Genomic DNA, 16,329 nt, shown 5'->3' with positions numbered 1-16,329 from the left:
ATGAAATCTGTAATAATATGCGGTTTTCGTAATGTTCAAGATTATAAATATATATTATTTGTTTCTAAATGGATAAAACTGCAAGAATCATTTTAGTTTTTAATAAATTATTCATACAATGCTAAAAAAATATGCAATACACACTAAGAGATATAAGTTTTCCGGAATTTTAATGTAGGGAGTAGATTTGAAATCTGCATCAAATTTTAAGGATTTTTTATAAAATTCGTTTTTTGTAAAATTCTTTATCTAAAAGCGAAAATACATTTTAAGTTAATTAATTTTGACCAATAGGATAGGTGGATTTTAAACTACCTGCGCTCTAATTGGTTGAATGATGTACGACATCCAATCAGAGCGCAGATTTTTTAAATCCACCAATCAGGGATGCCAAAATTAATTAACTTAATTTGTATTTCCGCTTTTAGATAAAAAATTATACAAAAAACGAATTTTATAAAAAATCCTTAAAATTTGATGCAGATTTCAAATCTACTCCCTACATTACAATTCCGGAAAACTTATATCTCTTAATACACACAGACATAAAATGAAATATTAAGTTATACTTCAAAGAGTAGAGTGATAAATATTAGTGCAATAAATACATGATCATTGATCAAGGACCATTATATCATAATGACTAAAACGATATGGTACTAAAACAATGTTTATACAAGTGTTTGAACATAGACAGGACATATGTTTTAATTTTGTATGTTATAGGGTAGCAAAATTATAAGTTTAAAAAAATTTAATTGTTGAGGACTTTCAAGAATTCTTCTCTGGTTTGAAGTTCTCCTTGATTATCATATGCGTTATAGGCCACCCAGTCTGAGGCAATAGGTGACTGGAGCATTTCCTCTGGCAGACCAAATGACTCTATAAGAGCCAATGACTTTGGCGCCAAATCCTCGCACAGCTGTTGGCTCAAACCGATCAGCTGTTTTCCCTGGGCAGGGTTCAGCAAACCGTTCTCCATGAATGTTGGAAGATCCTTTTCAATGGTTGAAAGGAGATGAAGGGTGAGAATTTCATGCAGGATGCCATCAAGAGAAGGGTCAACAGCACCGTATTTGCCAGCCATCGTTTCCTTGAACGCTTCACACACAATTCTGTCAGCGTATGACTTGGCAAAGGCTTGGATAAGATCTTGCTCCTGGAGCATCCAGGTATTGAAAATACCCTTCTCTTGGAGCTTATCACCGATGGGTTTGAGCATACCAGGCATACTCTTACCAACCTTGGTGTAGATCATGGCACCGGCCATTTTCTTCCTCAGGTTGGCATACTGCAGGTTTTCTCTGGCCTTTAGCAGGTATTCCAGATGGTCTGGGTTAGATAAGTCAAGGACGGCAGGAGCATTATCTGTGTGGGGTTTAAACAAACCAAGATGCTCCTTAGCAACTTTCTGCATTAGGACACTGTTGTCGCCTTCGGCAGTCTGTCCGGCATGGGCTGAACCAAAATAGGTTCCAATTCTTGAGGCAGACAGGTAGCCCTGACCGCCACATCTTTCGCGAGTTGTGGTGACAACACTTCCAAGATGCCAGCTGGAGTAGGGCTTGATAGCACAGCACATTCTTACAACGTTCAGATGGTCACTGCCGTCAGCTGGCTGGTAAGCCCATGCATTCTTTACCTGTTAACAGATACTTTTATTAAATAACAGAAAAAATCCATAAAATAAATGTTGATAAAAAATAAGACTTAAAGTAATAAGTAGGCATATTATTAATTAAAAATTTTAATACCTTTGTAAGACCGAATGTTAATGCAATGGTTGTAGCAAGCTGAGGCATGAGTGCTCTATTCTGCAACTGGTAGCACAGGATAGGAGTATCAGACTTTCCGGTGGGTCCAACAGTCAACCTTGTGGCAGCATATCTGACTGCGATGGACAGGCAAACCTTGGCAGCAATAATACAACCGCTGGCGATACAAATTCTGCCAGACAGAAGCTGGTCAGCCATGGCTAGGAATCGAGCTCTGCCGCCCTGTTTGATTTCAGTTACAAACTTTCCTTCAGGGGTAATGTCACTGTATCTGTTTAATAGATTCTCTCTGGGTACTCGCACATGGTCAAATGTCAGCTTAGCGTTGTCAACACCATTAAGTCCCATCTTGTGTCCCATGTCTTCGACAGTGACACCGGGAACGGGTTCGAGATTCTCGCCGCGGCAGCGAACAAGCACACCATGAATTCCCTCATTTTTGCCATCAACGTAAAGCTGAGCAAACACGACAATATGCTTGGCATGACAGGCGCCGTTGGTGATCCAATATTTCTGGGCCAAAGGAGTGGGTGAGTGGACAATAAGTTCGTCAGTTGCCTTGTCATAAGTAGCAGTTGTTTCCATTTCTACAGCATTGTTACCATAGCCCAACTCGGTGAGACCAAAGCAGCCGACATCTTTGAGAGTGTCAATACCTTTTAGCAAGTAGTGGTGACGATCAGTTCCTAGTTTTAGAACAGTACCACCAAACAGATTAAACTGAACAGTCATCTTGGTGCCCATGGCAGGATCAATGACTGCCAGCTCGTGGGCAGCAAAAATTTTGAGTGGGTTGTTCTTGAAATCCATAACTGAAATGAATCCTGCGTCACAGATGGCCTGCAGCCGTTTGAGCGCCAGCTCTCTCTCCTCCTCCAGGGTCATGTTGTACCTGGGCTTGAATAGATCTGACTTTAGGAAATCTCTGAATTTGTTGCGCATCTCAATGTTGTCATGGTCCAGCAAGTCTTTTAGGGCGGGGATATTAAAATCTGGCTTGGGCCAGGCTGCCCGCAGAGCTTCGCATTTATCTTTGTTGTTAAGCTGGATTAGGAAATGCTTTTTGTGATCTGCTTCATTGTGAGGTTTTGCTGCAGCGTGTTGTTCTCTGATGGGGCTAAATACAAACACATGTAAATATTAAGCTATTCAAAGCTTTTTATTCAGTAAAATTTTATATTTCTACCAGCGGATATGCCCTAGCACCGAGGGGTTCTGCCTTAAAAGGGCTAGAAAAATAGCTAAATACCATCCCAAGAATTTAATCTTAAAATGAAATAGCCTAAAACCATCACGGGATCTACGTGACGCTTACCTAAAATATAGAACACAATCAGTTCAGCAGTTAATGAGATCTAATCTTTGGACAAAAACCTTACTACTTTATATAATAGGATTAGGATTTTACAGACACTTGGCCGCAAATATGTTTAAAAAGGGAATAATTCTGCTATTTCTAATAAATATTCCGAAACCGGTATTTATCCTTATATGAATCGGATAGACACTAACTGTAACTGAGTAATCCATTATTGAAAAGGGGGGGGGGGGGAAGTTTTGACACATTTGCGTAAACAGTGAGTATAGGCTTTATCTTTGGACTGAGAGGATAGGTTATTAGAGATAAAATCATTCTTATATGATGAACTTCCCCCAGATTTAAGATTTTTTGGATAGGCCTCCAGGTTCCGGAGCTCCAGAACTCCAGGTCCTCTCTGTACAGGTAAAAATAAAAAAAATAAAAAATTTGAAGAGTTAAAAGTCAACTTATGAAACAAAATATGCATTTTTTTTCTTCAAATATGTGAATAACATTCAAAAATATGCATATTTTGTTTCATAAGTTTACTTCTAACTCTTCAAAAAAAAATTATTTTTTAAATTTTTACCTGTACAGAGAGGACCTGGAGGCCTGGAGCTCTGGAACCTGGAGGCCTATCCAAAAAATCTTAAATCTGGGGGAAGTTCATCATATAAGAATGATTTTATCCCTAATAACCTATCCTCTCAGTCCAAAGATAAAGCCTATACTCACTGTTTACGCAAATGTGTCAAAACTTCCACCCCCCTTGTTAATTTTTACCTGAATGTGTGGGGGAAAGCACTGGGGTAAACGAGTCTGCTGGATTTATTAATGATCCTACGTCCAGCTTGCAAGCTAACTTGGGACATCATCTCTGAAATTATACATTAGAATAATAGATTTTTTTATAAGTTTATTAATCAGGGATCTAAAGGGATAGGACAATGGCTGATAAATTGATGCACATCCCCAATGATTATACACAGAGATACCCATTCTGTAGATTACAATTAGTGGTTGAAACGTTTGAACACTCAACTTAAAGAACTAACTACCTACTCAAAATGAAAAAAGAAAACGGTATCATAAAACTTTGGGGACTAATGTAATAAACAGCCCAATGTCCCCTCCCTCCCTCCCTGGTTAATAATACAAAGACAAGACTAGCCTCACAAAAATTTTAACATGTTTATCACAATTTTGAGATTATACAAAAACATCGTTCTCGTACATAATAAGTAGGTATTAGGCATAATGGAAGAAAAAGGGAGAGGGTTTTTGCCACTTTTTAAAACAAGCCTAAAACCATACCATATAAAAGGAACAATTATGCCAAATCATCGTATGTTACTCTATTATTAGGTATGTATAAGTTTATATTTTTCAAAGTTTGTTTCAAAAACTGTTACTCAACCCTTACAAACTCATTGTAAGTAATATACAGCATGACCCTCAAAAAAGTATTTTTAAGCATCTGCAGCCCTTATTTCTCAATGAATTATAAAAAAATGCATATGTCCTTGTTCTCCATAGTATTCCACATAAGTAGATATAAAAATATTTTTTTTACCTCCATTAACACCAGAGATTTTTAGAGCTAAAGTTTTGAAAAAGTGACTGAGGAAAAAGTAACTTTTAACATAAAACGACTTTTTTAGCAAAATTAAGGTAGAAATCCTTTTATTTTTGTTACTAGCAGAAACTTTAAACAAAAATGAAATAAAAAATTTAGTTTTTGAGTAAAAAGCATTTTTTTACACATATTTTTTGAGTCTTTTTAGTTTAATGATATTTTGAAAAACTTACTTATTAGGCAAAATTTTTTAAGATTAAAAAACCAAATAAATCTTTATGAATATAGCAGGAAAATTGGTTTTGTTTCACAATCCTAACTTTAATAACAAAAAAGTTATAAAGAAAATAAAATTAAAACATAATGATTTTTTTGTCTAAAAAGCTTAATTAACCCCCTATTAAATTATTGAGATGTCAGAAAAGTAGGCGGAGCAACTGTCATAATTAATCCTTTTCTCAAATAAGGATTAATTAATAACCTAAAATTTGCAAATAATCAATTCATTCAGTAGTATTTTTTGCCATTAAAAATTTATATTTTTTGGTGGAATAAAAAAGAAATAATTAGTTAACCTGTTTTTCTTTGTGTTTCATTATTCAGTTGCCAGAAAAACATAATATAACCATCCAAAAAATAAGAGAAACAAAAAAAAATTCTTTTTCTCAGTCACTTTTTCAAAACTTTAGCTCTAAAAATCTCCGGTGTTAATGGAGGTAAAAAAAATATTTTTATATCTACTTATGTGGAATACTATGGAGAACAAGGACATATGCATTTTTTTATAATTCATTGAGAAATAAGGGCTGCAGATGCTTAAAAATACTTTTTTGAGGGTCATGCTGTATAGTCATATGAATATAAAAGTGCACATATATAATTTAAATAAATCTATGTAAAAATATGTAGAATTTATCATACAATAGGTAAGAAACTTTTTTTATCTTCGTTGATCGCCAAAAAATTGTGAAAACAGGGATGAAAACATTCTATCCGCTGGAGGTGCCGGGGGTAACATTTCATCCCGTCCGTGTGCGGGGCCATCTCTACCCCTTCCACCCAGCATGCCAGAAAATAAATGACCAAAGAGATTGGGAAGGTCTGGATGGTGATGGTGGGGAGGACAACCATCAGCATAGGGGACCAGAGGACCCTCCTGATGGATGGTTTCCTCTTGGGAGCCAACACGTCTCTTAATTATCACACTTTCTGTTCCATCAGGATTTCTGAAATAAAAAATTTTAAGTTAAGAATATGTTTATCATTGTAATTATAATTTTGGAATAGAAAGAAAAGAAAGGAATTTATTGGGTTTTTTTTCAGCGATATTTTTTGTCTCACCAACACATTTGAATGTAAATAATTTACCTACCAAATAATACCATACCTACCTAAATGACTTTGTATATAAATATGTATGTACATAAACAATACTTATTTTTATTTCTCTAGGATGTTCAACTTACTCCAAATTAGATAACTCCATCTATTTGATATAAAAAGAATGGATAATTAGCCTAGAAAGAATTACAAGTCACCTGGGAGGGGAAAAAGGCCAACAAACCTTTTGACCTCAACGAAGTTATATCAAAATATACACAATTTCTATTTCGTTATAAATAAAATTAACACACCTAGTTCTTTCTTCTGTTTCAATAGTTCCATCAGGTTTCTGCACAGTACGTATGGATCTACTAAAGCTGTACGAGTTAAAGCGGAAGCCAGAACCTGGAGAACCAAAACCTCCGCCAAGATGACTGCCATCCTTGTGACCATCATCACTGGGATTAATTCGCCCGTTGTCAGTAATTGGGGTTTCTTTGTCCTGAATGAAAAATAAATGTTTACGAGTATATTGGAGAAAAAAATAGTTTAAATTGTAGTTTTAGAAAGAAAATGTTTTGGTACCTTTGTACAAAGGTAAGTCCATTAAGTCATACAATGGCGCTGCCTAAGGGCACTTAAAATAGTTTTTTTTATTCTTTTGAAAGGTGGTGGTACTGGTAACCTCCCCCCAAATAATTATAAACCTTCCCAGAACCTATAAGAAGCTAGATTGTGTAGGAGAACTTATATCGGTTCAGCGTTTAGCGAGATCCTTTGGTAGAGACAAAGATTCAGTTACTTTTATAAATGGATAATTTAGCGTATAGGTTTTACGGTCAAAAATAATCAACAGTATTCAAATGTATTACCTTACCAGCAGATGAACAAGAAAAAAGGTAATACCTTAAACAGCTGATGTAATTGATCAGAGGTAATATTTTCATCATCAATATCTCTATCTTCTCTTAATTCATCTTGCACCCGACCTCCAAACTTTGGGGAAACTATTTCTAAACAAAATATTTGTGGAATTAGTTTTATCAAGAATTAGTAGGTAAGTACATTTGAATATTCCACAAGAAATAAAAATATTATTAGGTATCTAGTTTTCGAAATAACAAAAAAAAACATTTAAATAAACAAGGCTTAGGGTTTGTTTTATTGGTATTTTTATCAGTCTTTCGTCAAATTTAATCCGCATTAAGCAGGGAGGAAAGGAACATTGGCCTGTATATTAAAATGGTTCCCTAAGTACTTCGAAACCGATTAATATCCGCTAAATTAGAACCGGTTCTAAGCCATACTGGAAAATTATGTATAGTGTCATATTACAGATAATTTTCAACAAATATTAAAATAAAAAAAATAAAATTAATGTTGTAATTTCTAATTTTAATAATCGCGGAAAGATGTCTATAATACGATGTGATAATTAACTATTCTAAAACTGTACAACTTACCAGATTCAGGTTTCAACATGAGGTCTCGGTCAGTTTGGTTGCCAGAGTCGGGAAGTTCCTCAAATCTGGATGGAAATTCATCCAACATTTTATGTTGTCCCATAATACCACCAAGTCCTCCAAAATCTTTCAGCATTTGTTCCATTTCCCGCTCGAAAAACTTGTGAATTTCTAAAGAAAAAACTTCAGCCGTTAATCAAAGTATTATCTTAGAACTTTTTCGGGGTTTCAGAAGGAATTTGTGTGTTAGGGTAGATCATATACCTGCTGTTAAAATAAACAAAAATTCAAAACTTGATATCTCTAAGATTCTTTTGCTTTTTTTATTTAACTACCTACTGGGGACAAAATTTTAATACTAAAACAAAACTTACCTAAAGGATCGGTAAACACTCGAAAGGTAAAAATATTTTGGTTAGGATCAACATCTTCTGGAATTCTTTCTTCGTGTTGAAATGTCTCATCCCCTTCCCTGTCATTATAACGCTGAAAAGGAGGAAACACATTTTCATCGCGGTTTCCGAGACCCAAAAATCCACGAAAAAATCGACCAAAGTCGAATGGATCCATTCTTATATTATCTGAAAATAGAAAAATAACTTAATCATCAATTATCTTTTACCCTTGTATCGCTCTCCTGTGACCCATTTCCATTTAATATTCATCTGACGGTCTAGGTAGACAAATTTACCGAACCAGATCTTATCATAAGGTGACAACTGGCGTTGACAATCAAACATATTATTTCTTACAAGATATTCAAACGTAATCGGATTCTGATTTGTTTCAGTTAATCTTTTCTCTTCTTCATTTAAATTCTTCAGCATTTCGGCGTTAACAGCTATAGCTTTGAAGGGAAGTTTCTTGGTGATTTCGTTCAGCCACGGCCTGGCCTCTTCCCACAGAATTTTGCCACCAACTTCGAGGATAACCCGTCCAGCTTTGACTGGGGTTCCGTACTCGCTGATTGAACCTTTGCCGCCACCCATTCTCTTGCCCTGACCGTGGTTGGTTATTGGTTTGTATGGAGCTTCTACTCCGTAGATAGCGAATGCATTACCCTACAGAAGTAAGTTTGTGAAAGTTTATATAATGGTATAAAATAAAGAATTGAGTTAATTTTGTTTTGTAATAAACTATTCCTCAAAAAATATGTTGAATATTTTCTTTTATGGGTTATTAATCAAATACCTACTAAGTATTCAAAAATTATATTTTATCTTATTGAATTATCTTTCACAAAAACTTTCCTGTTTAAGATATTTACCCGCTAACAAACGAATGGCTTCAAATTGTTTATACTTAAGCATGCCACCAGCAACAGCTACGATACCGAACTGTCCAAGCTTGAAGTCTGTGTGGACAGTTTCCTCGCCACGCATACGCCACAGTTCCTTTGTTTGGCGGGGTGGTCTCATTGCACTGCCTAAAACAATAATATAATTAATTAGTTTCATTTAAGGTGCACTGTACAGTAAGACATTAAAACCATGGAGATGCCAATCTAAAAATCGAATTCGATCGGATTATTGAATTATTAGCAGATTCAACCGTAACGTTTTTTTGGATTCCGAATTTATTTGGCTAAAAATTCATTCGGATTTCAGATTCCGACTTAAGATCCAAAAAATAGCGGACTAATACGGATTATGATTGCTATAAAATTAAGAAATAATCAGAGGACTAACAACTTTAAAAAATAACAAGAAGTATGCGCAAAAATCTCCAAAAGTAAATTTAACTAGGTTTGTAATCCAACTGAAATATAAATCGGATACCTACCTAGCATTGTAAACTAAATTAAATAAACATTTTGCAAAACAATATTCACATGTAAATTATAAAATAGAAGGGTATATTTTACGTAGTTAAGGAACGGCTAAACAAATTAGGGATGGCAATCCGTATCCGGGATCCGGAATCCGCCCAATTTTTGGCCAATTTTGGAATCTGAATCCGGATCCGGAATCCGTTTTTTAATAGCGGATTCTTGATTCTTAATTGGTAGGCTAAAATTAGCGTCTTGAGTTTTTTCTTTCAACTCATCCTCTTTGAAGGCAAAGATTTTCATCATTATATATAATATCTTTTAAAATCTGGTTCGATTCTCGGAAGTGAGATCGAGAGAACACCAAGAACATTGATTTTTAGGACATATGTAGCACTTAATTTAAAAAAAAGATTTAAAAATCCTTTTAAAATATTGCTAGAATCCGGAATCCGTCAAAAATAAGAATCCGGGATACGCAAGGAATCCGCCACTTTTTTTTGACGGATTCTTTAAGAATCCGGAATCCGAATCCGGTCCAAAAATTCGACGGATTGCCATCACTAAAACAAATAAAATATGCTTTTAAGAGAAGCTCTAGATGATTCCTAACAAAAGTTTTTATATACTCAAGGGAAAAGTAGGAAAAGTGCATAAAGTAACTTTTTGCCTTCAAATTTTGGCCATAAAGCTGCGGTGAATAGAATAAACATACCATGCTGCCAAATTAAAGGCGTTCTTTGGACCAAGGGCAGGCGGGTTCTCTCTGGCATCACCACATTCTCAAACTTTTTCGGCGGTGTCAACTGGCGATCTTTAAAGTACTTAAAGTTTGAAGCGCCAGCGGCCTGCAGCAGCAGACAGCCGCCGCTGCTGGTCGGGGAAACCTGCAGCAAATCAACACTCCAGCGAGGTATGGCAAAGCCATCGCGGAGCAGCCGTTTTGTAAGTAAGGAGGTCATATTTCACAATTTGTCCCAACTCTTCCCCTTCACTTGTATTTTTTTCGAGATGAGGTATTTTTTTTTCTCTGAAGTTAACAGCTGATTTATAAAATGTATATTTACGTCAATACAGACAAGCAACGGATAGCTGCAGTGAAAAGTAAGGATAACCGCAAGATAAGACAGCGGATTGAAAATTATGAAACTGTGAATATTTTTACTTACGAAACCTCGCAATTTCCTAATTAGTTAATGTCGTCTTACTATTCAAAAATAAAACAAAAAATTAGATAAAAAAATAAATTTTTATCCCATAAAAAGCACCAAAAAGAAAAAATATTTTTTTTTTATTAAAAAGAAATATTACTCCCATTAGTATCGAAGCCGTGTAAACTGATAAGCAATAAGTTTTAAATAGAAATGCATGAATGAATTGTTAGAGTAAAAAATAAAATAAAAATTATGTCATAGAATCGAAAAAAGGGAAAAAATAATCATTATTTAAAAGTTAGAGGATGTTTTTGTCTGGCTATGAGTTATCTAGTTTTCATTTGCAGATAAGCTTCCAATATTTCACATCATGAAAAAAGTATCAACCCTCCAAAAATATAATTATATAAGTTTCTTTTCCCTAACATTTAAAGTTGACAATAGATACATCTAGGGGTGCTTATCCGCCGCGCTGGTTAAAAAGATATAGCATGAAGAAAGAAAAACAATGATTCATGATTTAAGATTATGATTTTGGTTGGAGATATAGGTTTAAGATCCCTTTTTAAAATGACCCCAACGATTGCTAGCCCTTGATCCGCAATCTTTTCTTATCAAAGTTAACATTTTATTGCAAGGATATCATATTGATAGCAAAATTATTTAAAGCAAGGATGACATACATCCACATAGAAGCTCTAAAATCAGAAGATAATATTAAAGCGCACTGTAAGTCCAACCCCTCAAAAAAATCTCACAAAGGTTGTAATGCTCCCATAGGATGGATGTATAATAGTTGATTATGCTCCATAATAATGGGAATGTTGACAAGAAGTTTCAGCCACTTTGTGTCTTACTGACAGACGGACGGACAGATGGGCGGACAGACAGACTGACAAACATTTGGAATTATAGAGTAGCCTTGCTACTAAAAACAAATACTTTGAACAGTGGCACATCTCGCAAAGATTATTCAATTTTTTGGGTTTGGTTGGATGAAAATTCCAAACCCAATTTTTTTTTTTTTGGGGGGGGGGGGTGAGGGGGGTAAACGTGCCTTTTACCCTCCCTCGAAAAAAACATATTATGGAAAAACTAAGCAGCATTGAATGTTACTTACTTTGATTTATATCAAATCTGATGTACATTTCATTTCCGTTTTATGCAACTTAGTGATCCATGTTGAAGTAACAGAAATGGAGGTATATAAGAATAGTTATTTATCGCATCGTATAATAGACAACTTTCCGAGGATATTTTTATATATCCAAAGGCCTGTGCTAACAAAATATAGTAATAATATTATGAATTTTTATTTTGATATTCGTAGAAAACTGGTCATTCTGAATAATTAGATTGAGTAATATTATTTTATCTTTTTAAAGCGAAACTTTTCTACACTTAGGATTCTTAAAGGTTATAGCTAAAGAGTAAATGATAAGGCTATACGATTAATTGCTTAATTGATTTGGAATTTTTTTGTAGTGTATCTTTATATAATAGGATTATATTTAAGGTTGAAATAAAGAATTTGCAGGCAGAGGCACTTCAACTTAAACAAACAAATGAAAGCTTGAAAAAAGACTATTTCAGGTACAGTTGACCGTCGTGGTGAAAATTCACTTCCGCATATCTTGTCATCCTCATAGTTTTTTATGCCATCCAATAGCCACAATAGCTAGCATCTCTCTGTTACTCTTTTTCTCTCTCTCCATCATTTATACTTCTTATAAAGTTCTCAGAAATTCTAACATCCGTATATACATTTTAAGTGCCTGTATATACTTCTGTATGCTTTCAATGATAGCACGACCCGACTTTTTAATCATTTTTTTTAACCTTTCTCAGTTTATATTAAGTCAACACTAGAGGATACGCCCCTAGAGGCCTTATAATTTTAGTTTTAAAAAGAAAAAGAAAAGAAAAAAATTTTGAGGGGAAATTATTTTTCTAGAGAGGTTGTTGATACACTCCAAAAAATAGCTATACAAAGGACCTATGAGAAGCTAAACTGTAAAGGAGAATCATATCAGTTCAGCGGTTATCGAGATCCTTCAGTACTTACATACTCTAAGACAGACAGACATCTTGTTACTTTTATATAAGGATAAGCATAAATGTTCTATTTTTATTTTCATCTTTAATTTCTGTGCTACTTATTGATATCAACGATCTTGTAATTTTTTAAGACTAAAGAATAACCTAGAGAAATATAAACAAAGTGTTGAAGAATGCAATACATCGCTTCAGGTATAGTTATTTCTCGCATGGTATTGTAAACGGCTTTCCGCGGATATAGAATGTTCAATTATAAGATTAAAACTATTTTTTAGCCCCTAGGTGCCGTAGGCACCGGCTAAAACAAACTTGTTTTAATCTTATGATTGTTCATTTTTATATTCGTAGAAAGCTGGATATAATACGTAGTTTTTTCGTATGGATGAGAACCGGTTCTTATCCACCGGATTCGAATGAATACGAGAATAGTTATTTCTCGTATCGTATTATAAACGGCTTTCCGCGGATATAGAATGTACAATTATAAGATTAAAACTAGTTTTTTTAGCCCCGTGGTGCCGTAGGCACCGGCTAAAAAAACTAGTTTTAATCTTATGATTGTACATTTCTATATTCGTAGAAAACTGGATATAATACGATGCTAGACATAGTTTTTTCGTATTCATGAGAACCGGTTCCTATCCACCGGATTCAAATGAATACGAGAAAAACGTTTATAAAGCACACTGCTCAATATGTAGGAAATATGGGACGCCTGGTCATAGAATTCGATATTCTAAAATCAATTGAAAAGGAAGATTATATAGATAAAATATTGGTTTAAAATCATCATATTAAGAATGGACAAACAGTATGAATTATACAGTTGCTACGCTTTCTAAATTGTACCAAACTGTTACAGGAATCATCACTCCAAGTTTGAATTCGATTGGACAATTAAATTTATAACATGCCTAAATTTACAAGAGCTATCCGATACGAACGTTCTGACAAACGGACCTGCCCTAATTATAGAAAATTATAGGTTTCATTTTTTCAGTCTGTAAGGGAAAAACGGCCAATGAGTACAGCAGCAATATCGGGCCAAAAAAGTAGCATACTTTCAGCCAAAACTCTTGACTCAAAAAAAGGCGGGAGAAATGTTGATCATGGCGCTAGAAAAAAGAAAACGAAAAAACCCAAATCTAAACCATTGACAAAACTGGATATTGAAAGTAAGTTTATTTCAGTAGTAAGTTTTTTTGTTTGTAGCTTAAGATTTTGATATCAACTGAACCGATTGGTGTTCTATTTTTTAGGTAATCTGCCATTCTCTATATATATAGAAGGACAGACAGAAGGACAGGCATTAGGACAGACAGAAGGACAGACAGAAAAACAGACAGAAGTACAGACAGAAGTACAGACAGAAGAAAAGACAGAAGTACAGACAGAAGGACAGTCAGAGGGACAGATAGAAGTACAGACAAAAGGACAGACAGAAGGACAAACACAAGGATAGACAGAAGGACAAGCACAAGGACAGACAGAAGAACAGACAAAAGGACAGACAGAACGACAAACAGAACATCAGACAAATGGACAGACAGAACGACAGACAGAAGAACAGACAGAAGGACAGTCAGTAGGACAGACAGAAGGAAAGACAGAATAACAGACAAAAGAACAGACAGAAGGTCAGACAGAGGGACAGAAAGAAGGACATACAGAAGGACAAACAAAAGATCAGCCAGAAGGACAGACAGAAGAACAGACAGACAAACTTACAGAAGGACTGACAGAAGAACATACAAGAGGACAGACAGAAGGACAGACAGTAGGATAGACAGATGGAAAGACAGAAGGACAGACAGAAGGACAGACAAAAGAATAGACAGAAGGACAGACAGTAGGACAGACAGAAGGTTAGACAGAAGGACAGACAAAAACTAACACTAATATATTAACTAAAATTCAAGTTATCCTGTTGATCCAAATTTTCCAACATTAATTTTTAAGGTCCAGATACTACAAGCCTGCTGCATGTATCTGGAGCCAGAATGGAGAATGACAGGATGGTCACCTTTGACAATTCTGGGATGCTACATCCTACAATCAGAAGGCTACTGGCATTAGAAGGTATTTTTTTCTATAAATGCGCAATTATTAAAACAAAAATATTGCAAATATGTTTTACAAGCTTTGTTCTCATAATTTTGTCTTGTTCTTAATGTTGCTAATACTTTAAATTATAGATATCTTTATCACATTTTTTTCCTTTTCTTGTTTTCCACGGTGTTTCAAGAGAAATGTTTTTAAAAATCTTATTTATGCATAAAAAAAGCAGTAAAATAAAATGCTCTATATATTTGAAAAGCCTGTTATATGACATTTATGATTCAAATATTAAAAAATGACTATTTCAACAAATTAAGCCTTAAAAACCGGTTTATTTTTGAAGATTAATAGACCATGATTAATTTAAAGGTTGTGCCAAAATACGTACATTTTAAATTCAAACTGTTAATAGCAGAAAAATGTTATATATTCAGTTAGAATTGTCATAAGCTCCTGTAAATAAAAGAACCATTCACGTGATACGTATTGTATTCATTCATTTCATTCCAATATTTGTGTGTCATAACCGTTTCTTAACATATAATTTTTTTAAATTATTCAAGGTGTAAGTGAAACAACAATAGAAGATGAAAACCGAGTAGAACTATTGAGAAAGTATGTTCAAGAAAATCATATCTTTAAAACACTGGAAGCCCTTCAGAAAAAGGTTATAAATTTAGTCTAAACATAAAAAATAAAACAATTAGTCATTTATATATATAGTTTTGATAATATTTGACGCATTTTCAAAGCAGCCTTTCTCCTATTTCTTGCCCCTGCCGAGGCTCTAAATCCTGCGGGACAATCATTAACATTTACATAACCTAAACTTTAAAAAGCTACTGTAAAAATATGACGAAACCCGCTACTTCGTTTCCTTTCCATGATCCGATTTTTGAATGCTCTAACACAGGTTAGCGCATCTTTTTCTAAAATCTAATTTGTTTTTTTAAATTATTTTCCTTTACTGATAAAAAAATCCTTGTTTTTTTGGGACAAATATTTCAAAATTATTGATGTATTCGTATTTAGGCAACATCCATGAAGATAACCTCCCCGTTGAAGAATATTCTGTCAAGTCTGACAGTTGTACCCCCACCACCCCCTCCACCTCCTCCCCCACAATTAAAACCTGATATGACTACAAATAAAAAAAAGGGTACGGTATTGGCTAATGTTTATTATAATCAGGGGCTGCTATTCAGCCAATTAATTCCATTTGAAATTGCCGAAAATTAAATATTTTGTTGGCGTAGAGTTGGTGAAAACTTGTTTTTTGATGAAACAGAAAGGAAGTGAGTAAGATGGGGGGGGGGGGGGAGAAATAAGGAAATTTTCATTTAGAACTGTTTGTCAGAATAACATTCCCTTTCCCTGATTATGATAAGATTTTGATAGCTTCACATAGGTGCTAAGGGTTTGGATGAGTTCGTGGATTTATTGTTTGTGTTAAATGTTTTGTTGAAGTCTAAAATACACAAATAACCATTCACCTCTCCTCCTGAACTTAATTTGATAACTTAATGTCCTTTTATATTTTAGTAGTAGCGAAACTACTTTATAATTCAATTTGTCTGTACGTCAGTCCGTCCGTAACGCTATTGGGGAAACGTGATTTTCTCGGCTCCTATTCAAGATAGACAGCTGAAAGTTTTAGGGATTTAATAATTTCTTATTCTACATATTTTAACTAAGTTACATCAAAATTTATCCATTGCTAGATCGATTCCTAGATTTTACGTTTTCGTAATTTTCTCGAATCCTTTCTAAAACAGACGGCTGAAATTCAGGGATTGAATAAGTTCACATTCTAAATATTTCCATAAAGTTTCATCATGATTTGGCCATTGCATT

General features: G+C 34.5%; 4 protein-coding genes across 4 annotated transcripts; 1 reads left to right on the top strand and 3 right to left on the bottom strand.

The window, feature by feature from the left end:
* Positions 1–6: 6 nt before the first annotated feature.
* On the bottom strand, positions 7–3,984 carry LOC145317552 (uncharacterized). Its single transcript, XM_080158691.1, has 3 exons — positions 3,859–3,984; positions 1,755–2,892; positions 7–1,642 (listed from the first exon to the last, which is right to left on the bottom strand). Exons 1-3 carry the CDS (start codon positions 3,948–3,950, stop codon positions 755–757), a joined length of 2,118 nt encoding a protein of 705 aa, XP_080014817.1. The 5' UTR covers positions 3,951–3,984; the 3' UTR covers positions 7–754.
* LOC145317555 (uncharacterized) lies at positions 3,952–8,007 on the bottom strand. Its single transcript, XM_080158697.1, has 5 exons — positions 7,812–8,007; positions 7,438–7,608; positions 6,881–6,987; positions 6,286–6,476; positions 3,952–5,877 (listed from the first exon to the last, which is right to left on the bottom strand). Exons 1-5 carry the CDS (start codon positions 8,005–8,007, stop codon positions 5,592–5,594), a joined length of 951 nt encoding a protein of 316 aa, XP_080014823.1. The 3' UTR covers positions 3,952–5,591.
* A 10-nt stretch (positions 8,008–8,017) lies between these two features.
* mRpL16 (mitochondrial ribosomal protein L16) lies at positions 8,018–10,454 on the bottom strand. The gene is made up of 3 exons (XM_080158698.1): positions 9,921–10,454; positions 8,690–8,863; positions 8,018–8,500 (listed from the first exon to the last, which is right to left on the bottom strand). Exons 1-3 carry the CDS (start codon positions 10,165–10,167, stop codon positions 8,049–8,051), a joined length of 873 nt encoding a protein of 290 aa, XP_080014824.1. The 5' UTR covers positions 10,168–10,454; the 3' UTR covers positions 8,018–8,048.
* A 1,075-nt stretch (positions 10,455–11,529) lies between these two features.
* Positions 11,530–16,208, top strand: LOC145315513 (uncharacterized). The gene is made up of 8 exons (XM_080155494.1): positions 11,530–11,561; positions 11,876–11,952; positions 12,549–12,609; positions 13,418–13,592; positions 14,377–14,496; positions 15,039–15,142; positions 15,508–15,639; positions 16,197–16,208. Exons 1-8 carry the CDS (start codon positions 11,556–11,558, stop codon positions 16,206–16,208), a joined length of 687 nt encoding a protein of 228 aa, XP_080011620.1. The 5' UTR covers positions 11,530–11,555.
* Positions 16,209–16,329: the final 121 nt, after the last annotated feature.

This window comes from Acartia tonsa, chromosome 4 (genome assembly GCF_053477335.1).
Source record: "Acartia tonsa isolate MP-2025a chromosome 4, ASM5347733v1, whole genome shotgun sequence".
In the NCBI taxonomy this organism is placed as follows: Eukaryota; Metazoa; Arthropoda; class Copepoda; order Calanoida; family Acartiidae; genus Acartia; species Acartia tonsa.
This window is presented reverse-complemented; position numbering and strand designations above follow the sequence as displayed.